Raw genomic sequence first — 26,381 nt, 5'->3', positions numbered from 1 at the left:
ATAATTAATACCTGTGGATAGAAAACACCCTAAAGTTTCTAAAACTGTTTGAATGGTGTCTGTGAGTATAACAGAACTCATATGGCAGTCAAAACCCACTTCCTATTGCTTCCACAAGATGTCGCCAGTCTTTACAAAGTGTTTTGAGCCTTCTACTGTCGAAACTCAGTCAATGAGACGCGTTGGAAATTGGTCACAGGGGGAGGGCCATCACCATTATGACGCCGGCGGCCCTGTCTACCCCCACCTTTGGAAACGTTTTGAAACACATTGAAATCGTCCCCCTCGAATCTTATTGGCTCTCTTGTTGAAACAGGCCCTGAAAATTAATGTTATACAACGTTTGACATGTTTGAACGAACCTAAATGGGAAAAAATAGCTTTTTCCCGACACGGCTGTCCCGCGGCCGGCAGAGCTTTTGGATACTGCTTTGAGACGCGCTAACAACAGCATGCTAATGGAACATAAAGGATGGACTTTTTCGACCGAAAATACATCTGTTGTGGTCCTGGGATTCCTGGAAGTGCTTTCTGATGAAGACAACTAAAGGTAAGGGATTATTGACAATATTATACAACATTAGATGTGATCTGCGATTGTTCCAAGATGGTGCCGAGCTGTATTTACTACGTCATTTTCTGAGTATCGCATCCCCTTTTATCGCTAAGTGTGATTACCCAGTAAAGTTATTTTTAAATCTGGTATGACAGGTGCTTTCAAGAGATATTCATCTATAAATCTTAGAATGACAATATTACATTTTAAACATGTTTTCGAATAGTAATTCAGTAAAATGTAGCACTGTTTCATCGGATGCTTTTGACGGGAAAATAGTTAGTCAACGTCAGACGCCGATGTAAAATGCTGTTTTCATATATAAATATGAACTTTATTGAACAAAAGAATGCATGCATTGTGTAACATGATGTCCTAGGTGTGTCATCTGATGAAGTTTGTAAAAGGTTAGTGCTGCATTTAGCTGTTTTTTGGTTATTTGTGATGCAAGTGATTGGTCGGAAAATGGCTACGTTGCTGCTTTTTACGATGGACTCCTCTAACATAATCTAATGATTTGCTTGTCCTGTAAAACCTTTTTGAAATCGGACGACGTGGGTCGATTCAGGAGAGGTGTATCTATAAAACGAAAAAAAAAAGAAAAAAAAATGTTTTCTTCAAATTATTAAATTTTGTTATGCTAATGGCGATATGATTTTTTGCTGGATTTTGATCCCGCTAACGGGATGAGACGCTGAAGAGGTTTTAAAGTACAGTGTAATGGCTATTGAATGTAGAATGTAAAAGGCAAACAATTATTGACACATTGCGTTGGCTATGAGATGGATTGTCAAAACTTGAATAATACTGGCTGTCCTGGATGCATTGAGAGAAATCAGAATCAGTTCCAATATTGAAATGAAAAAGATATCTTGGGCAATATCAACACAATTTATTATGAGTTGTAAAACCTGACATATTACAAAATCAAGACACTGGCATTTCACAAGCATGGGAACTGCTATCAACATTACATCCAAGATTATTAATATAACTGATAGTGATGAACATCTCATTCTTTTTCACACCATTTCAATATTCCACCACACTTGACCCCTGAACATAGCAACATTCAATAATTGAATGACCTAATTGTCTTTCCCAGAGTTCATGATCTGGGTTCATTTTGTTATTAAAGGCATACAGATGTGTAGTATAAAAACGTTTATTTGAAATGTTAGAAAATAGACCACTCTATAATGCCATCATCTGATCATATGTGTGTATTACAAGTCAAATACTGTGGACGGTTCAATAGCCTACCTGGAAAGGGAAAGAGGGATACCTAGTCAGTTGTCCAACTGAATGTATTCAACTGAAATGTGTCTTTCGCATTTAACCCAACCCCTCTGAATCAGAGAGGGGCTGCCTAAATCGACATCCACATCTTCGGCGCCTTTGCTCAGGGGCAGAACGACCTTCCGGTTACTGGCCCAACGCTCTAACCACTAGGCTAACTACTGGCATCAACACACAAGGAACAAGGTGAAAAGGAAAGAATACCACACATAAACTGTTACGTTTACTAATCCAATATGTATGACAAGTTGCATTAGTTAGGTTAAGCATAGGACAATACATACATTTGTTAATCTGTCGTCAAACTATTCAGGTTTAAGATCATTTTCAGCATTTGATATGATCAAATCTGTCCCGTTATCCCTTGCATCAGTGGCCTTATTATTTCCTTACACAATGTACATTCCTGAACCAGTCAGCTCAAATACAACTTACAATGAATTATTGATGCCATACACATAATTCCAATTGAAATAGATCTGGCACTGTCATATTGATGCTCCAGCAGATCAATATATTGTTGTTAAACACCAGACAATGAACACTTGAAAGCAGAGAACATTTAAAATACTTCATGCACAATGCTTCAAAAAGGTTGGTGGGCCATCAGAGTACCATCCTGTCTCTGTATGGCCGCACATGTTATAAGCTTACAATGGTTACTACTAATAATAGTACAGAACCTAACTGTCAAGATGACACCATTATGTATTCTACTAATTGTATTCTCCAGTAACACTACCATTGCAGTCTATGCTAGCTACAAAATGTATTGTGGCAAATATTGTATTAATTAACTACTTTGGTAGTGAACAGATAAAATCATATGCCCTTGAATAGCAAATAAGGTAGTATTTGCTAGTAAAAATTACATTTGGGAGTCTGTTCAGTCAAAACATTTAACACAAAGATTAGGAGCATTAACATGTTTAGTGGAATCAGCATAAATGCACTATTTCACAATCAGTCTTATCTTTTGCTCTCCACAAAAATATACGTGTTATCAACATTTTGTACAGGCTAAATGAGAATTTAAAGGCATTTCATGTAGCAAAGTATCACATTCTTCTGCAACAAATACATGTTTTGTGCAGAGGTACCAAAACTAAAAGATGGAACAGTATCAATATTTGGCTACACATGTACTTCACTGTCAAAATTCAAGTTGTCACTTTAATTAAAAACATAAAATTAGCCAAGACGCAATTTAACTTAAGTAGAAGTAGGTTTATGTGTTGACTGCTATCCCAACTTGTCTTTCAGAGATGATAAAGTAATCAATCTGAAATGTTATACATCTGTTCATAACATAGCACAAAAATAAATACAAGTGTCATACATGCATTATTATTACCACTATTGTTGATAATATTATAATTATATAAATATCATAATATATTGTTTATATTACTATATTACTTGATTATATGTGATTCATAAGTCACTATACGCATAACATAATGGTAAACTGGACTTGTTTATTTTTCCCACACCTTATTTCAACCAGTTTGCCAGTTGTGTAAACCCTACCAAAAGGACACTACTCTGTGACACTCATGAGCTATGCAGCTGTTCCTTTTGGTCTATCAATAAATAGATACGAGATACAAACATTGATTTTGATCATTAATATATGTATTCTCCTCTCATGTTCCAGTTAGTTTAAGGTCCTTGATGGTGTAATCCAGTGCAAGAAATTATGTCTAACTTATGTTGATACAAATGGACAACACCAACTTTAAATGAGTTCAAAATGGATTATCACACAAAATGAAATATTTCAAAGACACCTGATTGCAACAAGTGCATTCCAACTGACGTGTTACCCATTAAAAATTATTCTTCAACCTCATTCTGAAAGATCAGACAATGGAATGCTTAGAATCAGCACCCTTATCAAAACGAGGAGCATTTTGTAGAAGTATAGATGGTTGATAAGACTTCAGAACACCATGACTGAATCTGCCACTTGTCACCTGTGGTGCAGCCAGAGGGTGTTTTATCTAGTTGATCAGAATCTGGGACCTGGGAGCTCTCATGGACATATAGGATATGGTTATTCCTTTCCAGACATATAGTACATACAATACAGAAACAACTTCACAGACTTCGAGGCACCAGCAGAATTTCTTTTAATGTGAGTATGTCCCTACAAATTTGATGAAAAGCTTTATGCTTCCTCAAAGTTAACAAACGCAGACTGATGAAGAAGAATAGAAGAAAATTATATGATTCATATAATATTCAATAATTATACTACCTAAGATCCGATTTGGACCAAACTTTTTTCTATCAACGAGTAAGACATGAGGAATCGAAAGAATCAAAAGCCACCCACAGACACCACACACACACTAATAAAGAGTATACAGTATTAGTTCTCTATGTCTGACGAATAGTATGGAGCTGTGACTCAGAGTATTGTTTCTTCATCCTATGTAATGTATTCTCAGTGAATTTGGTGGTTTTTTTCTTCCTGTTCAGAGAAATTAATAATTTAAGTTAGTTAATGTCCCATCCTACATCTTCATATTACAATGTTCTGACCACTAGATGGTGCTGTTCCTACTTGTAGTTATTTTTTTCAGAATCCCCCCTCATTGTTAAAGGGATTGTTCACCCAAATTACATATTGGTTTCCTTACCCTGTAAAGAGTTTAGGGACAAGGTATGACAGCAACCCATGTTTCGGTTTTGTTTATCTGGCCGGTGTTTGAAATTCTAACTTTTTAGCATTTGTGGCACAAATCCAACGCAAGTCAATGGTACCTATATTAGCATTTCCAAGCTTCATATCTAAATCATCTGTTAGTAACATTACAGCTTTAGATACTTCAGAATGATTTGGACATGAAGCATGAAAATGCTAATACAGGTACCATTGACTTGCATCGGAGTTGTGTCACAAATGCTAAAAAGTTTGCATTTGAATCAGTGGACAACAAAACCAACTCATGGACTGTTGAATAAATTTTTTCAAAGACTGCTTACAGGTAAGGAAAGCAAAAGTAATTTCATAATTTAGGTGAACTGTCCCTTTAACATGAAGTGGTGGAGGAATTCTTTAAAAAAAATCAAACCTGGAGGTTAGGGTCTATATTAATTGAATAAAATGGCCAATTTGGGTGGAATCAATTAGCTTAATTTCCCAGAGATCAAATTATATTTCAGCAAAATATTGTTGCAGGAACGCTAATCTTATCTGTTCCCTAACAGAAACAATTTCAGTACAATCTGAGATGGTGGGTGTCGAAATCCTCTTTCTTGTGCTTCTTGAGATGGAACGACTCACTGATGTCTTAGCAATGATATAGAGCCCATGTTCATGTAAATAAAGCGTAATTCAGAGTCCACAGCAACAGAGCAGCAGTTTGTAGTCCAGCCCAACCGAGCTCTTCCCTCAAATTCTAGACCAACACTGCTCAGCTCCCATATGCAGCTCCCATTCAACTGACTGTGACGACAGACAGATTAATTGCTTGAGCTGCGCTGAGAATTTGAAAAGTATGAAAGCCAACGGTACAATCTGTGTTGCAGTTTGTTTAAATGTGCCATTCAATTGAGAAAACTGACAACTATCAAAGCGGGAATTGAATCAAGCAAATTAACATGGCCCTAAAAAAGGCTCACCTGCAGCAACTGATGTAAACACAGTATGCATTGATTCATTCAAAATACTGATATCCTGATATAGATCAACTCATGCCATATCAGCTATCAAAAACAAAATATAACACGAACACATTTGGAAAGGAATGATGTTGGCTATCCATGAGAGCTCAATGAATTCACTCAAAGTGCTTTGCTGTCCTAGGTTTCTGTTGAAGACCAGCTCGGGACGCTAGGCTGCAACATGGCAGTAGTGGATTCCATGGCTTGGTTTTATTAATGTTTTATTATTAACTCCACACTAAAGGTGTCGCCCATCTCATCCCATTTCTTTCTAGACTCTGTGCTCTTCACTGGGCAGGGCTCTCACATCTGGAGAGGTGAGAAAGGGTAGAAGGGATACTGGGCCTCATCTTCATCCACAAAAAAGCACTGGAAGTAGGGCATCTCATCTGAAAAGTATCCAGAGTATAATAAAAAAAAGACAGTCAGTTCCCATCATTAACTTATAAATCATGTGTGAAGCATTTATGTTGGCCGTATACTGCACAGGGCTTATGAATGCCTTATAAGTTATACTTGGTTAAAAGTGTAACTGGTATGCGATCCATAGATGGACTGCTCTTAAAATATAATATTTGGAGTGCTACTGTGTGAAAATTATATTTACCTTCTGTGGCGAAGGGGTCTGTTATAACAGGCTCTGCTGTTGAAGAAAGAGGTCATGATTTTAATGTCACGATGATCAATGTTTCAATGAGTCTAGACGTTCATGAGTAACACAGACTTGAGCTAATTGTTTTGAGGATGGAAACTTCTGTAAGTTACGTTTTGGAAAGAAGAGGTGTGGAAAGAATGAAAATGTAGTCAGGGGTGGCATAACTTGCAGGACTGGTATGCTGCAAGTGTCTTTGTTTTGGCATGTTTATTTTCTCTAACTTTGCCCTAACCCTAACCTTAACCACCCGCTAGCATGCTTACACCAAACCCTAGTCTCACGTGGCTATCTTTTACAAATCTCGGGACAACCCTTGCGTTTGATTGCGAGCTAGATTGTTGCAAGTCAGAATTGTTTTCAGAAACACCGCTTCTGTTTGCACCTCCACCCATGATACATATCTGATTGGTTTGATAGGTGGCAACGGGTCACTAACCCTTTTGACTATCTTTCTGCCAACAAATGGGTGTCAGAGGCTACCCCAACCCATAACCACTCGCTAGCATACTCAACTTAACCTCTCGTGCATGCATGTAAATTACGAATCACACAATGTTTAAGTTTCTTGTGAGATGAAATTGCTTCAGAATCACGGAGTGCCTTTAGATTTCAGTTGCTGAATAGGATAGAATAGAAATAGAATAAAATCGAGAAGACTAGAATGGAATGGAATATAAAAGAATAGGGGTATTACCCTTTGCTTTCTCTTCTTTGGCAGGCTTCTTCTCAACAGATTTTTCTATATTAGAAAGGGATACCAATAAAACAATTGTTATGTGTTTCTGAAAATCTTCTAAACATTTTTGTGCCATTAACCAGGTTTCCATCCAACCTTTTTATGTTAGTAAAGTACAAAGTACAAAATGTCACGACAGAGCTGATGTAAACAGCAAATTTGTTGGTAAAATTGGTTGGCAAACTGTCGACAAAACAAAATACGTTAGACAAGGTGGGATCTTTTTGAGTATGTAAAATGAATTATGTGAGAAATAGCAGTGGAAACGTCTTTATGCGCAAATATTGATATAATAACCATCATATTAAAGTTGGAGTCACGTGATGATATCTTGTGATACCACTACAACTACAAACATTTTTAAAGTGGCATTATTAAAGTAACTAGTGTTCCATTTATTAAAGTGGCCAATGATTTCAAGTCTGAATGTAGGCAGCAGCCTCTCTGTGCTAGTGATGGCTGTTTAACAGTCTGATGGCCTTGAGTCTATCGGTCCCAGCTTTGATGCACCTGTACTGACCTCGCCTTGTGGATGGTAGCTGGGTGAACAGGCACTGGCTCGGGTGGTTGTTGCCCTTGATGATCTTTTTGGCCTTCCTGTGACATCGGGTGCTGTAGGTGTCCTGGAGGGCAGGTAGTTTGCCCCCAGTGATGCGTTGTGCAGACCGCACCACCCTCTGGGGAGTCCTGTGGTTGTGGGTGGTGCAGTGGCCGTACCAGGCAGAGATACAGCCCGACAGGATGCTCTCAATTGTGCATCTGTAAATGTTTGTGAGGGTTTTTGGTGACAAGCCAAATTACTTCAGCTTCCTGAGGTTGAAGACGTGCTGTTGCGCTGTCTTCACCACACTGTCTGTGTGGGTGGACCATTTCAGTTTGTCAGTGATATGTACGCCGAGGAACGTAAAACTTTCCACATTCTGTCCCGTCGATGTGGATAGGGGGGTGCTCCCTCTGCTGTTTCCTGAAGTCCATGATCATCTCCTTTGTTTTGTTGACATTGAGTGAGAGGTTATTTTCCTGACACCACACTCCAAGAGCCCTCACCTCCTCCCTGTAGGCTGTCTCATCGTTGTTGGTAATCAAGCCTAGCATTGTTGTGTTGTCAGCAAACTTGATGATTGAGTTGGAGGCGTGCATGGCCACCCAGTCATGGAAGAACAGGGAGTACAGGAGGGGGCTGAGCACGCACCCTTGTGGGGCCCCAGTGTTGAGGATCAGTGAAGTGGAGATGTTGTTTCCGACCTTCACCACCTGGGGGTGACCCGTCAGGAAATCCAGGACCCAATTCCACAGGGCGGGGTTGAGACCCAGGGCCTCGAGCTTAATAATGAGCTTAGTGGGTACTATAGTGTTGAATGTTGAGCTATGGGAGAGATTGAATAAACACACCAGCCAGCTTGAGGACGAGGCTAGGGATGACGTCTGGGCCGGCAGCCCTGCGAGGGTTGACACATTTAAATGACTTACTCACGTTGGCCATGAAGAAGGAGAGCCCACAGTCCTTGGTAGAGGGCTGCGTCAATGGCACTGTATTATCCTCGAAACAGGCAAAGAAGGTGTTTAGTTTGTCTGGAAGCAAGACGTCGGTGTCCACAGCATGGCTGGTTTTCCTTTTGTAGTCTGTGATTGTAGGTAGATGCTGCTACATACGTCTTGTGTCTGAGCCATTTAATTGTGACTCCACTTTGTCTCTATATTGACATTTAGCTTGTTTGATTGCCTTGCGGAGGGAATGACTACTGTGTTTGTATTTTGCCATATTCCCAGTCGCCTTGCCATGGTTAAATGCGGTGGTACGCACTTTTATTTTGCGCAAATGCTGCCATCTGTCTATGGTTTTTGGTTAGGGTAGGTTTTAATAGTCCCACTGGGTACAACAGCTCCTATACACTTATAAACTCTCCCAGCGTATCAGCGTATACGTCAATATTATTCTCTGAGGCTACCTGGAACATATCCCAGTCTGCGTGATCAAAACAATCTTGAAGCGTGGATTCCGATTGGTCAGACCATTGAATAGTCCTTAGCACGGGTACTTCCTGTTTGAGTTCCTGCCTATAGGAAGGGAGGAGCAAAATGGAGTCGTGGTCAGATTTGCCGAAAGGAGGGTGGGGGAGGACCTTGTATGCATTGCAGGAGTTAGAGTAACAATAGTTCTGAGTTTTTTCAGCGCAAGTGCTACAGTCGATATGCTGATAGAATTTAGGTAGCTTTTTTCTCAAATTTGCTTTGTTACAATCCCCAGCTACAATTAATTCAGACTCAGGATATATGGTTTCCAGTTTGTATAAAGTCCAGTGAAGTTCCTTGAGTGCCGTTGTGGTATCGCCTTGAGGGGGGATATACATGGCTGTGACAATAACCGAAGATCGTTCTCTTGGAAGATAATGCGGTCGGCATTTTATTGTGAGGAATTCTAGGTCAGGTGAACAAAAGGACTTGAGTTCCTGTATGTTGTTACAATTACACCATGAGTCGTTAATCATGAAACATACACCCCTGCCCTTCTTCCCAGAGAGAGGTTTATTCCTGTCTGCGCGATGCACTGAGAATCCAGGTGGCTGTCTTGTAAAAGTGGAAAATACTCATTAAACTAAAGTGTGGTGAGCTTTCAGCGCCTGCCGGCTGCAGTAGCATCACCCAAGTGGGTGCTGCACAAAGTTATTGGAGTTTGCTGTACGGAAAGGTGGGCAGGACGTCAGAGATGGTGAAATATACAGTACGTCCAGCGGCTCCCGACTTGTCCATGTCTGACTGACACACTCTCCGAGCAGCTACCGCAGTGCTCTCTCCGCTCAGTGACCAACGATGCACCCTTCAATTCACCTTTTATTTCCCTAAATCTAGACATATACTTATTTTAATTTAATTTTAGTCTGTATACTGCAATTAAGCTTTTAGTTGAGAATGTGAACAAGATCAAATAAACCTTACTATGTATTTAATAAAAGCAATAATTGATTACATTATAAACCCATTATTTTATTACAGTGAAAGAAATGTGAATGACAATGCAGTAGCTACTATACCTTTCCTGGCAGGGGTTTCCTTAGTTTCCTTAGATTCAGGTTCTGCTTAAGATAAGACAGGGAAATGATTGGCAATACAAAAGCATGTTTGTCAGTCATTGCAAAGAGACAACTGAGGTTAAAAAAGAGCACATAATACAATGAGTTGGTTTACTTCAGAAACTGCAAAATAAACCAAACAGTGATTCATGGCTTTATAGCGAGCAAAATGTATTAAAGCACAAACTTCAACTCAAATTGCACTACCCTGAAAGTATTCCAAAAAGGCAGTCTAGAATTGATCAAACAAGTTGGCTTTGCAACGACATTCTGGAATTTCTACAGCTGCCAAACAATACATGAATACCTTTCATTACAGGGACTGATTTGGAAGCCTCTGCATTGACAGGAGAGAACACACTCTAAAGAAATAGGACTACTCCTCGATCTTCAGACATTTCAGACTGTTCATAAACAGCATTCAGTAAAGGTAAGGATGTTATTTAGACACTGTCAATGTGTGATAATTATAATAATTAATATTGTTGCTGTGTTAATACTGGAATTACCTACCATTTTTCACAGGTCTGACCTTCTCCTTTGGAGCATCAGGCTCTTATTAAAAAAAAGAGAGGCATACAGTGCCTTCAGAAAGTATTCATACCCCTTAACTTATTCACATTTTGTTGTGTGTGCTACAGCCTGAATATAAAATGAATGAAATGTTGTTTTTTTCTCACCCATCTACACATAATACCCCATAATGACAAAGTGAAAACATGTTTTGAGAATTTTTTGCATATTTATAAAAAATGTAATACAGAAATATAGTATATCATTTACATACGTATTCACAACCCTGAGTCAATACTTTAAAGAAGCAGTTTTGGCAACAATTACAGCTGTGAATCTTTTTGGGTATGTCTCTAAGAGCTTTGCACTCTAGATTGTACAATATTTGCCAATTATTCATTTAAAAGTTCAAGTTGATTGTTGATCATTGCTAGACAGCCATTTTCAAGTCTTGCCATAGATTTTCAAAACAATTTAAGTAAAAACTGTAACTAGGCCACTCAGGAACATTCCATTTCGTCTTGGTAAGCAGCCAGCCTGAACCAGGTTTTCATCTAGGATTTTGCCTGTGCTTATAGCTGTATTCCTTTTATTTTTATCATAAAAACTCTTTAGTCCTTGCCGATGATAAGCATACTTATAACATGATGCAGCCTCCACCATGCTTGAAAATATGATGAGTGATACTCAGTGATGTGTCATGTAGGATTTGCCCCAAACATAACACTTTGTATTCAGAAAAAAGTGCATTTATTTGCCACATTTCTGGCAGTATTACTTAAGTGCCTTGCTGCAAACAGGATGCATGTTTTGGAATATTTGTATTCTGTACAGGATTACTTCTGTCAGTTGGGTTAGTATTGTGGAGTATCTTCAAAGTTGATGATCAGTTTTTGATCAGTTTTTGATCAGTTTTTTCTCCTAACGCAGCCATTAAACTCTGCCTCACCTAAAGCCCATTCTTGTGGGAAGCTGCTATAGACCACCAAGTGCTAACAGTCAGTATTTGGATAATATGTGTGAAATGCTTGATAATGTATGTGATATCAACAGAGAAGTATATTTTCTGGGTGATTTAAATATTGACTGACTATCATCAAGCTGCCCACTCAGGAAAAAACTTCACACTGTAACCAGTGCCTGCAACCTGGATCAGGTTGTCAGTCAACCTACCAGGGTAGTTACAAAAAGCACAGGAATTAAATCATCAACATGTATTGATCACATTTTTACTAACGCAGATATTTGCTTTAAAGCAGTATCCAAACCCATAGGATGTAATGATCACAATATAATAGCCATATCTCAGAAAACCAAAGTTCCAAAGGCTGGTCCTAATATAGTGTATAAGAGGTCATACAAGAAGATTTGTAGTGATTGATATGTTGATGATATAAAGAACATTTGCTGGTCTGTGGTGTGTAATGAGGAGCAACCAGATGCTGCACTTGACACACTTATGAAACTACTTATTCCAGTTACTAATAAGCACCAACACATTAAGAAAATGACTGTAAAAACTGTTAAATCACTTTGGATTGATGAGGAATTGAAAAATTGTATGGTTGAGAGGGATGAGGCAAAAGATATGGCAATTAAGTCTGGCAGCCCAACTGATTGGCAAACGTACAAATTAAGAGATCATGTGACTAAACTAAAGAAAAATATTAAAAAAATACACTATGAAACAAAGATAAATTATTCAAAGAATGATAGTAAAAAGCTTTGGGGCACCTTAAGTTACATTTTTGGGAAAAAAGCCAACCCTTCTACATCATTTATTGAGTCAGACGGTTCATTCATAACAAAGCCCACTGACATTGCAAACTAATTTAATTACTTTTTCATTGGCAAGATAAGCAAACTTAGGGATGAGATGCCAGCAACAAATGCTGACACTACACATCCAAGTATATCGGACCAAATTATGAAAGACAAGTACTGTACTTTTGAATTCCGTAGTCAGTGTGGAAGAGGTGAAAACATTATTGTTGTCTATCAACAATGACAAGCCACGAGGGTCTGACAATCTAGATGGAAAATTACTGAGGATAATAGCAGACGATATTGCCACTCCTATTTACCACATATTCAATTTAAGCCTACTAGAAAGTGTGTGACCTCAGCACTGGAGGGAAGCTAAAGTCATTCCTACCCAAGAATAATAAAGCCCCCTTTACTGGCTCAAATAGCCGACCGATCAGCCTGTTACCAACCCTTAGTTAACTTCTGAAAAAAATGGTGTTTGAACAGATACAATGCTCTTTTACTGCAAACAAATTGACAACAGAATTTCATCATGCTTATGAAGGGAAGGACACTCAACAAGCACAGCACTTACACAAATGACTGATGATTGGCTGAGAGAAATGTATGATAAAATGATTGTGGTGGCTGTCTTGTTAGATTTCAGTGCAGATTTTGACATTATTGATCATAGTCTGCTGCTGGAAAAACGTATGTGTTATGGTTTTACACCCCCTGCTATAATGTGGATAAAGAGTTACAAGTCTAACAGAACACAGAGGGTGTTCTTTAATGGAAGCCTATAAATATAATCCAGTTTGAATCAGGAATTCCACAGGGTAGCTGTTTCGACCCCTTGCTTTTTTCAATTTTTACTAAAAACATGCCACTGACTGAGTAAAGCCAGAGTTTCTATGTATGCGGATGACTCAACACTATACACGTCAGCTACTACAGTGACTGTAAGGACTGCAACACTCAACAAAGAGCTGCATTTAGTTTCAGAGTGAGTGGCAAGGAATAAGTTAGCCCTAAATATTTCTAAAACTAAAAGCATTGTATTTGGAACAAAACACTCACTAAACCCTAAACCTCAAATAAATCTTGTAATAAAGAATATGGAAATTGAGCAAGTTGAGATGAGTAACACTAGATTGTAAACTGACATTGTCAAAACATATTGATGCAGTAGTAGCTAAGATGGGGAGAACTCTGTCTATAATAAATCGATGCTCTGCCTTCTTAACAACACTATCAACAAGGCAGGTCCTACAGGTCGTAGTTTTGTCACACCTGGACTACTGTTCAGTCGTGTGGTCAGGTGCCACAAAAAAGGACTCAGGAAAATTGCAATTTTCTCAGAACAGGGCAGCATGGACACAGAGAGCTAAAATTAATAATATGCATGGCAATCTCTCCTGGCTGAAAGTGGAGGAGAGATTGACTTCATCACTACAATTATTTATGAGAGGTATTGACATGTTAAATGCACCGAGTTGTCTGTCTAAACTACTGGCACACAGCTCGGACACCCATGTATACCCCACAAGACATGCCACAAGAGTTATCTTCACAGTCCCCAAGTCCAGAACAGACTATGGGAGGCACACAGTACTACATAGAGCCATGACTGCATGGAACTCTATTCCACATCAAGTAACTGACTCAAGATGTACAATTAGATTTAAGAAACAGATTAAAAAAAACACCTTATTGAACGTGGTGACTGTGAAGCAACACAAACATTGGCACACACACACACACACACACACACACACACACACACACACACACACACACACACACACACACACACACACACACACACACACACACACACTATATACATACACATGGATTTAGTACTGGAGATATGTGTTATTGGTGGAGTAGGGGCCTGAGGGCACGCAGTGTGTGTATTGTAATGTTTAAAACTGTATAAACTGCCTTAATTTTGCTGGACACCAGGAAGAGTACCTGCTGCTTTGGGAGCAGCTTAATGGGAATGCATAATAAATACAAATACAAACTATGAAACTCCTATAAAATCACCATTGGCCTCATGGTGAAATCCCTGAGCATTTTGCTTCCTCTCTGGCAACTGAGTTAGGAAAAATGCCTATATCGTTGTAGTGACCGGGTGTATTTATACACCATCCAAAGTGTAATTAATAACTTCACCTGCTCAAAGGGATATTCAGCATCTGCTTTTTTTATTTTTACATATTTACCAATCGGCGTCCTTCTTTGCAAGGCATTGAAAAACCTTTTTGACTTTGTGGTTGAATCTGTGCTTGAAATTCACTACTTGATTGAGGAATGAGTCCATGGAACTTATGTGATTTGTTAAAACCTCTCTGGGCTAGGCGGGACGAATTCGTCCCACCTACGTAACAGCCACTGTAAGCCTGTGGCGCGATTTTCAAAACCTTAAAAATCCTATTAATTCAATTTCTCAAACATATGACTATTTTACAGCTATTTAAAGACAAGACTCTCGTTAATCTAACCACACTGTCCGATTTCAAAAAGGCTTTACAACGAAAGCAAAACATTAGATTATGTCAGCAGAGTACCAAGCCAGAAATAATCAGACACCCATTTTTCAAGCCAGCATATAATGTCACCAAAACCCAGAAGACAGCTAAATGCAGCACTCACCTTTGATGATCTTCATCAGATGACAACCCTAGGACATTATGTTATACAATACATGCATGTTTTGTTCAATCAAGTTCATATTTATGTCAAAAAACAGCTTTTTACATTAGCATGTGACGTTCAGAACTAGCATACCCCCCGCAAACTAAATTACTCACGATAAACGTTCACAAAAAGCACAACAATTATTTTAAGAATTATAGATACAGACCTCCTCTATGCACTCGATATGTCCGATTTTAAAATAGCTTTTTGGTGAAAGCACATTTTGCAATATTCTAAGTACATAGCCCAGGCATCACGGGCTCGCTATTTAGACACCCGGCAAGTTTAGCACTCACCATAATCATATTTACTATTATAAAAGTTTGATTACCTTTTGTTGTCTTCGTCAGAATGCACTCCCAGGACTGCTACTTCAATAACAAATGTTGGTTTGGTCCAAAATAATCCATCGTTATATCCGAATAGCGGCGTTTTGTTCGTGCGTTCCAGACACTATCCGAAATGGTAAAGAAGGGTCGCGCGCATGGCGCAATTCGTGACAATAAAATTCTAAATATTCCATTACCGTACTTCGAAGCATGTCAACCGCTGTTTAAAATCAATTTTTACGCCATTTTTCTCGTAGAAAAGCGATAATATTCCGACAGGGAATCTCCTTTTCGGCAAACAGAGGAAAAAATCCCAAAGGTGGGGGAGGTCGGGTCACGCGCATAAGCCCAGAGTCCCTTGATCGGCCACTTGAGAAAGGCGATAATGTGTTTCAGCCTGGGGCTGGGATGACGACATTCTGTTTTTTCCCGGGCTCTGAGCGCCTATGGACGACGTAGGAAGTGTCACGTTAGAGCAGAGATCCTTAGTAAAAGATAGAGATGGAAAAGAAGTTCAAGAAATGGTCAGACAGGCCACTTCCTGTAAAGGAATCTCTCAGGTTTTGACCTGCCATTTGAGTTCTGTTATACTCACAGACACCATTCAAACAGTTTTAGAAACTTTAGGGTGTTTTCTATCCATATGTAATAAGTATATGCATATTTTCGTTACTGGGTAGGAGTGGTAACCAGATTAAATCGGGTATGTTTTTTATCCAGCCGTGTCAATACTGCCCCCTAGCCCTAACAGGTTTTAAGCATATTTTTACTCCTGAACTTAATTAGGCGTACCATAAGAAATGGGTTAATTTTTGTTAATTTATTTTAAAAAAATAATACAAACAAAATTCCACTTTGACATTATGGGGTATTGTATTGTATTTTTTTGTATTTATTATGGATCCCCATTAGCTGTTGCTTTGGCAGCAGCTACTCTTCCTGGGGTCCAGCAAAATTAAGGCAGTTGTGTGCAAATCAGTGACACAAAATCTAAATGGAATACATTTAAAATTCAGGCTGTAACACAACAAAATGTGGAAAACGAAAGGGGTGTGAATACTTTCTATAGGCACTGTATTTCATTTTATATGAAAAGGCACTCATTCAGTGTTGGGAGCTACGTAACGCTTAAAATACATTCATTATTTGTGTGGACCCCAGGAAGAGTAGCTGCTGCTTTTGCAACAGCTAATGGGGATCCTAATAAAATACCAAAATACCAAGTTAAAGGAAGCAAGGAAGCAGACAATTTGGCCCCGACTTACGCTATGCAAATGAATTGCCATTGTAAAACTTTCTCCCACATCGTTTTGCTAATTTTCAGATGCATTGAATTGTTCTAATTGGAAGCTAATAATTCACAAAATATATTTAGCATTAGTAAATCTTATGTACGTCCAAACACCACTGTACATGGATACCTATTTTTAAAGAGACTGGTTGGGCCATTCCTTTGGGATTATCTGCTTCAATAAGAGAGAGCACCATCTAACCAATCTCATTTGCTGACTAGTTTTAAACATTTCAACACTTCATGATGTAAGGAATTAATTTATAAATATATGAAACAAAACATACCGTCGCTATCTGATGAAAACCTTGTAACTCAATTTGAGAAAATCTTATTTTTTTTGACATTTATTGAAAGCAGTAACTCCCCTCAATGTACTCTGAACATTTTATAACTCTAGGACCAAGAAAATGTATTCAAAAAAGCTTCTGAAGTTTCATAATTGTGTGTTCGTTTCCATTTCCTGAAAAGTTTCTGTTTTGGAAATAAACGAAGAGATTTTTATCAGACGTCAAGGATATCTTGATTGTGTACAAGGTGATGCACATTTTGACAAATATTACATAGCTAAGGAGTTGTTGGTGCTGGTTCGGCCTACTCAGACTCTAGATTTGAGTATTTTCCAGTGAAACACAAATTGGATTGGTTTAATTTACAGACAGATCAGTTGAGAAATTATTTCTCAACCTCTCCTCAGAGCTGTTGGTTTGATATTGTCTTTTGTAGCTTCAGTCTCTGTGTTGTCCGTAAAAATACAAAACATTTAGAGCACAAAAATAAGAATTACACTGCAAGAATAAAATGCCAAAATCCCTTTGAGCATGTTTGAGATGCTCTGGATCGACGTGTTCAACAGGGTATTCTAGTTCCCGCCAATTTCGCACAGCCATTGAAGAGGGGTGGGACAACATTCCACAGGCTACAATCTGTGGATCAACTCTATTCAAAGGAGATGTGTCGCACTGCATGAGGCACGCCAGACACTGACTGGTTTAATGATCCACAGCCCTACCTTTTTTTTAAGGTATCTGTGACCAAGAGATGCATATCCCAGTCATGTGAACCCCATAGATTAGGGCCTAATGAATTTATTTCAATTGACTGATTTCCTTACATGAACAGTAACTCAGTAAAATCTTTTAAATTGTTGCATGTTGAGTTTATTTTTATTTAGTGTACGTTTCAATTCTAATACTTGAATTCACTCATGAAATGGTGAATTTAAATTGTACTCAATTTGAAATGCAACAACCTTCAAGTTATGGGTTTGGAATTGTATTGATATTCGACTGTTTGAATAGGAATTCATTTGGGATTCTAAAATAATGGGATTCAATATTTGTGCATTTCCCAGTTAATAGAAAAATAACATTTAGTATAAGAAAATGTACTACAAGATTTGTTTTAAATCATTTCAACTTGTTTCCCTATATGTCCAGTATAGCTGGACAACCTGAACAGTGACATGATCAGTCTGACAGCCTGAGGGAATTGAATTCCGAATTGGAATGTGTGGAATTGCTTGGGATAATATTGAATTTGGAATTACATTTTTGGAATGTACCTTACGTTGTAATGAAGAGGAATTGAATTATTTCTTTAAGACTGACCTGGAATTTGAAATGAATTGATGGAATTTACAGGGAGATGGAATATAATTAGAATATGTGGAATTAACCCCAGCCCTAGCTACAGTGATTTTTGAAAGGGCGTAACAACTATATAACATTTGTCTTTCTTTTCAGGCACAGCTTTAGCCTCTTTCCATGCCACAGGCTCTACATTCCAAGAAAACAGTTGCTTATTTGGCCACCTGAAAGGGTAAAGGTCAAAGGAAATTTAAAACAAGAGGGCTGGTAGGATATGATAGTAAACCCCATAAAAACCAACGAGTCAATTGCAACCAATGGGCTGAATGTAGACCTATGCTACGCAATACAGCTGGATTTCTTAAAACACTACTAACAGGAGATTACATGCACCGGCATGCTAAACTAAGCTTGATTGCAATAAAAAATCCACAAGGATAAACCAGCAGATCACTTGTTACCGTGTTGCTGCTAAAGAAGCCTAGGAAGCACAGTTGAGCATTAGAAAATTCTAAAGCATTCTTAAGAGGCCAAACACTATCAGTACCTTTCTTAACAGCTACTGGTTTGTCCTTTTCTTTGGGAGTATCTGCTTTGACAGGAGATAATAACATCTGAACAATGTACCTAATTCCTTTACATTTAAACAATGTGCTGTTCATCAACATACGTGGTAGTGCATGTATTACATTACTTGCTGTAAGCATGTACAGTATATTCGGAAAGTATTCAGACCCCTTGACTTTTTCCACATTTTGTTACCTTACAGTCTTGTTCTAAAATTGATTACATCATTTTTTCCCCCTCATCAATATACACACAATATCCCATAATGACAAAGCAAAAAGCATAGAATTGTCTTGGGTATGACGCTACAAGCTTGGCAAACTGTAGTTGGGGAGTTTCTCCCATTCCTCACAAGCTCTATCAGGGTGGATGGGGAACGTCGCTGCACAGCTATTTTCAGGTCTCTCCAGAGATGTTAGATCGGGTTCAAGTCCAGCCTCTGGCTGGGCCTCTCATGCACATTCAGAAACTTGTCCCGAAGCCACTCCTGCATTGTCATGGCTGTGTGCTTGGCTGTGTGCTTAGGGTCGTTGTCCTGTTGGAAGGTGAACCTTCGCACCAGTCCTGAGCGCTCTGGAGCAGGTTTTCATCAAAGATCTCTCTGTACATTGCTCTGTTCATCTTTCCCTCGATCCTGACTAGTCTCCCAGTCCCTGCCACTGAAAAACATCCCAGCAGTATAATGCTGCCACCACCATGCTTCACCGTAGGGATGGTGCCAGGTTTCCTTCAGACGTGACACTTGGCATTGAGACCAAAGACTTCACTCTACCATAAATGCTTGATTGGTTAGTGCTGCAAAGATGGTTGTCCTTCTGGAAGTTTATTCCATCTCCACATAGGAACTCTAGAGCTCTGTCAGAGTGACCATCGGGTTCTTGGTCACCTCCCTGACCAAGGCCTTTCTTCCCCGATTGCTCAATTTGGCCGGGCAGCCAGCTCTAACGAGAGTCTTGGTAGTTACAAACTTCTTCCATTTAAGAATGATGGAGGCCACTGTTCTTGGGGACCTTCAATGCTGCAGAATTTTTTTTGTATTCTTCCCCAGATCTGTGCCTCGACAGAATCCTGTCATGGAGCTCTACAGATCATTACTTCGACCTCTTGGCTTGGTTTTTGCTCTGACATGCACTGTCAACTGTGGGACCTTATATAGACAGGTGTGTACCTTTCCAAATCATGTCCAATCAATTTAATTTACCACAGGTGGACTCCAATCAAGGATGATCAATGGAAACAAGATGCACCTGAGCTCAATTTCAAGTCTCATAGCAAAGGGTCTAAATAAGGTATTTATTTTTTGCAAAAATGTCTAAAAACCTGTTTTCACTTTGTCACTATGGGGTTTTGTGAGTAGATTGCTGAGGAAATGTCTTTATTTAATCCATTTCAGAATAAGGCTGTAATGTAACAAAATGTGGAAAATGTAAAGGGGTCTGAATACTTTCCAAATGCACTGTATATATACACACACACAAACAGGAATATCACATTTTTGACTGCACTGGGCCTTTTAAGAAATTATCAAATTTTGGCAGCCCCTCAGAAAAAATGCTTTGTTACATGAAAAAGCTTAAATGCAGCTTAACGTCAGCAGTTGAACACTACGTAAATACCTGTCTTTACAGGGACATGTTTGGCCGTCTCTTTGGAGACCACTGGTAGTATAGGAAATAAGTGTTAGCATACATTTCAGTCAGTGGAGGCTGCTGAGGGGTGGACGGCTCATAATAATGTCTGGAATAGAGTCAATGGAATGACATCAAACACTTCAAACACATGGTTTCCATGTGGTTGATACCATTCCATTGATTCCCATTACAGCCATTATTGTGAGCTGTCCTCCGCTCAGCAGCCTCCACTGATTTCAATGTTTGTCTAAAGGGGTTGTATAGTTCTGTAAAGTTATCAAAAGCGGTGTGAATCTATTATGTATATTGTTTTGTTATGTTACAAAAAATTATTTCACAGTATTAAAAAACATACACAGAGAACATACAGAGCCTTCAGAAAGAATTCACACCCCTTGACTTTTTCCACATTTTTGTTGTATTACAACGTGAATTTAATATTGATTACATTTATTTTTTTTGTCACTGGCCTACACACAATAACCCATAATGTCAAAGTGGAATTATGTTTTTTGGAATTGTTATTAATTAAAAATGAAATGCTGAAATGTCTTGAGTCAATAAGTATTCAACCTCTTTGTTATGGCAATCCTAATTAAGTTCAGGAGTGAACACTTGCTTAACAAGTTACATAAGTTGCATGGACTCTGTGCAATAATAGTGTCTAACATAATTTTTTTATGACTACCTCATCTCTGGGCCCCACACATACAATTATCTGTAAGGTCCCTCAGTCGAACAGCTAATTTCAAACACCGCCCCACTAGATCCACAGACCATCGCACTGCACACTGCCCTATCCCATCTGGACAAGAGGAATACCTATGTAAGAATGCTGTTCATTGACTATAGCTCAGCATTCAACACCATATTACCCTCCAAGCTCATCATTAAGCTCGAGGCCCTGGGTCTGAACCCCGCCCTGCGCAACTAGGTCCTGGACTTCCTGACAGGCCACCCCCAAGTGGTGAAGATAGGAAACAACACCTCCACCTTGCTGATTCTCAACACTGGGGCGTGCCTAGCCCCCTCCTGTACTCCCTGTTCACCCATGACTGCATGGCCATGCACGCCTCCAACTCAATCATCAAGTTTGCAGACAACACAACAGTGCTAGGCCTGATTACCAACAATAACAAGACAGCCTACAAGGAGGAGGTGATGGCTCTGGGAGTGTGGTGCCAGGAAAATAACCTCTCACTCAACGTCAACAAAACAAAGGAGCTGATCGCAGACTTCAGGAAAGAGGCAGAGGGAGCACCCCCCTATCCACTTCGACGGGACCGCAGTGGAGAAAGTGGAAAGCTTCAAGTTCCTAGGCGTACACATCACTGACAAACCGAAATGGTCCACCCACACAGACAGTGTGGTGAAGAAGGCGCAACAGCAATAGGTGCAACAGATGGCGCAACAAATGATGTATCAATACCCTCAATAACTACAAAGATACAGGTGTCTTTCCTAACTCAGTTGCCCGAGAGGAAGGAAACCGCTCAGAGATTTCACCATGAGGCCAATGGTGACTTTAAAACAGTTACAGAGTTTAATGGTTGTGATGGGAGAAAACAGGATGGATCAAATACATTGTAGTTACTGCACAATACTAACCTAATTGACAGAGTGAAAAGAAGGAAGCCTACACTGAATATAAATATTCCAAAGCATGCATCCTGTTTACAAAAAGGCACTAATGTAATACTGCAAAGAATATGGCAAAGCAATTTTTACTTTTTGTTCTGAATACAAAGTGTTATGTTTGGGGCAAATACGACATATTACTGAGTACCACCCCCCATATTTTTAAGCATAGTAGTGGCTGTATCATGTTACGGGTATGCTTGTAATTGGACCGGGGAGTTTTTCAGGATAAAAAATAAACAGAATGGAGCTAAGCACAGGCAAAATCATAGAGGGAAACCTGGTTCAGTCTGCGTTCCAATAGACACTGGGGGATTAATTCATCTTTCATTAGGACAATAACCTAAAATACAAGGCCAAATCTACACTGGAGTTGCTTTACAATAAGACAATGAATGTTCCTGAGTTCCTTAAATCTGATTGAAAATCTATGGCAAGACCTGAAAATGGTTGTCTAGCAATGATCAACAGAGCTTGAAGAATTTTGTAAAGAATAATGGGCAAATGTTGCACAATCCAGGTGTGGAAAGCATTTAGAGACTTACTGCCAGAGATACCTTCTCAAAGCAAATTCACGTCACGTCATCAGAGTGCGCAGCTGAACATTGTATACTGGAAAACACTTGGTTTGTTAATTTTGATTGAAACAAAACCGATATTCAATAAATACAAATACAGAACTAGGTTTTGCGTGGATTCCACGACGTGGTTAGCTTTTAACAGCAAGGACCACTATATCTTGTCCTGGAATGCCCCTTAACAGACAGGTTTAAGCCTGATTGACGGACACGCTAAGCTGTTAGCCATCAAGCTAACAAAGTTGGTATCAGATGAGTTTTGCAATGGAGCCCTCTTTGTCTGGAGAAATAAATTAATGGATCCAGCATGGTAGGAGCTGTATCTTTTAGGCACTGTTTCGGGATAAACCGGACAACTTGGAGTTCCAATGCGGCAATTGTTTACTTGCAGAGGATTTTAGGCTTGGGGTGGCTTCATTGATCATGCAGGTCGCCAGCCTACGTAAGAAACTGGGGAAAACGTAGAGTGATAAATGTTAACATTTTCAACGCCAGTGGCTGGGCTGCGTTTGCGCTTGTTGGATGCATCTCCGCCTTTTCACTGGCCGGAGTTGCCCGGAGCTCTCCCATCTGATAGCGGAGTAGAAGGAGCTCAGCAAGAGGAGCAAGACAATCAACAATGGTTGCATGTCACGAGCCGTTGAAGCCGAAGATGGCGACTTCCCACAAAGCAGTATACACTCCCAACGAGAGGCCCGGAGAGAATACAAACAGTGAATAGTTTTGCGGTCCTGGAGCCTGATCTTCCTGCACCTTCGTCGCTGGGGGTGCCTGTGTCTGCGACCGCAATGCCTACAACTACTAAGTCAACAACCTTCTGTCCCTGGATGTGGCAAGCCTCAAAGTTATCCTGCCTATCTCCCGTCCATAAAGGGTTCTCCGAATCCTGAGAAGCGTGGGAGTGGGCGGATTTGCTAGTCCTTCTCGCCAGCCGTAATTCTGGGTTGCTCCATGGTAAGAAATGTTACCGTTCCTTGTGCAAAAACAATGTCTTATACTGGAGCTCGAGCAAATTACATTACTAAGCTGCTCCCGAAAGTACTACGCCAGGACAAGGAAATCGATTCTATCGTAGTCCATGTGGGTTTTAATGACATTATGAAGGGCAGTTCTGAACAGTTGAAACTGGATTTTAAAGAGTTGATTGACTATCCGCTAAACACTAACAAAAGACCCATCATATCTGCCCCTCTGCCATCTCTGAATCGCGGCATTGAAGGCTTTAGCAGGATTCTTTCTCTTCACAATTGGCTACGTGATTATTGCAGCTCAATGGGTGTAGCTTTTGTTGACAACTTCAACACCTTTTGGAAACAAAACATGTTTTATAAGGAGGATGGAATCCACCCAAATCATTTGGGATCCTGGATCCTTTCACAGCACTATAAGTCTACGTTGAGACAATGACATATCAATGACTCAAGCCCAGCTCAGTGAATCCCTACTGTTGTGACACATAGTTGTCTTAATGCTTCAGCAATTGTACATTACACCAGGGGCATCAGTAGACACAATATAAGTAAACTAATTGATGTCCCTTTACCCGCCCTGAATGCCTCTACTAATCATACAACTATTATATGCAGTAATCATGTGCATATGAACCACATTTATACTGTTAGCACTAAGACGGTGTGCCCTAGGAGGAAGTCCACTGTGAGCAGCTCATCCTGCACTAACATAAAGAACATGAGCACATCTACTGCTGCTAAGCTTCCCAGTAAAGCAATGAAAGCAAGTAAGCATCCCAGAAGAAAAGTGCTCAAAATAGCCCACATTAATATATGTATTTTAAGAAACAAGGTTCATGAAATCAATAATTTGTTAGCAACAGATTACATTCATATTCTGACTATCTCTGAAACTCACTTAGATAATACCTTTGACGATACAGTGGTAGCAATACAAAGTTATAATGTATACAGAAAAAGCAGAAATAGCAATGGTGGAGGTTTTGCTGTTAATATTCAGAACCACATTCCTGTAAAGGTTAGAGAGGATCTCATGTCAAATACTGCTGATGTAATATGGCTCACCTTAACCTTAAGCCCATTCTGGTGGGAAGCTGCTATAGACCACTAAGTGCTAACAGTCAGTATCTGGATAAAATGTGTGAAATGCTTGATAATGTATGTGATATCAACAGAGAGGTATATTTTCTGGGTGATTTAAATATTGACTGGCTTTCATCAAGCTGCCCACTCAAGAAAAAGCTTCAAACTGTAACCAGTGCTTGCAACCTGGTTCAGGTTATCAGTCAACCTACCAGGGTAGTTACAAACAGCACAGGAATGAAATTATCATAAATTATTGATCACATCTTCACGAATGCTGCAGATATTTTCTTGAAAGCAGTTTCAAGATCCATCGGATGTAGTGATCACAATATAGTAGCCATATCAAGGAAAACCAACGTTCCAAAGTCTGGGCCTAATATAGTGTATAAGTGGTCATACAATACGTTTTGTAGTGATTCCTATGTTATTAATGTAAAGAATATCTGTTGGTCCATGTGTAATGAGGAGCAAACAGACATTGCACTTGACACATTTATGAAATTGCTTATTCCAGTTGCTAGTAAGCATGCACCTTTTAAGCAAATGACTGTAAAACAGTTAAATCCCTGTGGATTGATGAGGAATTGAAAAATTGTATGGTTGAGAGGGATGAGGCAAAAGGAATGGCAAATAAGTCTGGCTGCACAACCGATTGGCAAACTTATTGCAGAAATCATTGAGAAATCATGTGACTTAACTGAATAAAAAGAAGAAGAAACTACACTATGAAACCAAGATAAATGAAATAAAGAATGATAGTAAAAAAAAATTGAGCGCCTTAAATGAAATTCTGGGAAAAAAGACAAACTCAGCTCCATCATTCATTGAAACAGATGGCTTATTCATCACAACAACTGATATTGCCAACTACTTTAATGATTTTTTCATTGGCAAGATTAGCAAAATTAGATATAACATGCCAGCAACAAACGCTGACAATACACATCCAAGTATATCTGACCAAATTATGAGAGACAAGCATTGAACTTATAAATTCCGTAAAGTTAGTGTGGAAGAGGTGAACAAAAAATTATTGTTGTCTATTAACGATGACAAGCCACCACGGTCTGACAACTTGGATGGAAGATAACAGCGGACGATATTGCCACTCCTATTTGCCACATCTTCAATTGAAGAATACTAGAAAGTGTGTGCCCTCAGGCTTGGAGGGAAGCTAAATTAATTCCGCTAACTAAGAATAGTAAAGCTGGCTCAAATAGCCGACCAATCAGCCTGTTATTAACCCTTAGTAAACTTTTGGAAAAAATTGTTTGACCAGATACAATGCTATTTTACAATAAACAAATTCACAACTCACTTTCAGCATGCTTAGAGAAGGACAATCAACAAGCACAGCACATACACAAATTGGCTATGTGAAATTTATGATAAAAAGATGGTGGTTTCTGTTTTGTTAGATTTCAGAGCAGCCTTTGACATTATCGATCATAGTCTGCTGCTGGCAATACGTATGTGTTATGGCTTTACACACGCTGCTATATTGTGGATAAAGAGTTACCTGTCTAACAGAACACAGAGGGTGTTCTTTAATGGAAGCCTCTCCAACATAATCCACGTAGAATCAGGAATTCTCCAAGAGAGCTGTCTAGGCCCTTTGAGGAAAGCCAGAGTTTCTATGTATGCGGATGACTCAAGACTATACATCTACTACAGCGACTGAAATGACTGCAACACTCAATAAAGAGTTGCAGTTAGTTTCAGAGTGGATGGCAAGGAATAAGTTAAA

General features: G+C 39.3%; 1 protein-coding gene across 1 annotated transcript in view; it reads right to left on the bottom strand.

The window, feature by feature from the left end:
* Positions 1-1,433: 1,433 nt before the first annotated feature.
* si:ch211-266g18.10 (titin) overlaps positions 1,434-26,381 on the bottom strand; it is a 238,728-nt gene continuing 213,780 nt past the window's right edge. Inside the window, exons 84-90 of the mRNA XM_045688945.1 lie at positions 20,347-20,388; positions 18,711-18,755; positions 10,503-10,544; positions 9,951-9,995; positions 6,877-6,921; positions 6,135-6,170; positions 1,434-5,916 (exon numbers count right to left, since the gene is read on the bottom strand). Of these exons, the coding sequence (XP_045544901.1) occupies positions 5,831-5,916; positions 6,135-6,170; positions 6,877-6,921; positions 9,951-9,995; positions 10,503-10,544; positions 18,711-18,755; positions 20,347-20,388 (341 nt within the window). The 3' untranslated portion in view covers positions 1,434-5,830. The remainder of the gene's footprint in view (positions 5,917-6,134; positions 6,171-6,876; positions 6,922-9,950; positions 9,996-10,502; positions 10,545-18,710; positions 18,756-20,346; positions 20,389-26,381) is intronic.

The sequence above is a fragment of the Salmo salar genome, chromosome ssa11, assembly GCF_905237065.1.
Source record: "Salmo salar chromosome ssa11, Ssal_v3.1, whole genome shotgun sequence".
NCBI lineage: Eukaryota > Metazoa > Chordata > Actinopteri > Salmoniformes > Salmonidae > Salmo > Salmo salar.
This window is presented reverse-complemented; position numbering and strand designations above follow the sequence as displayed.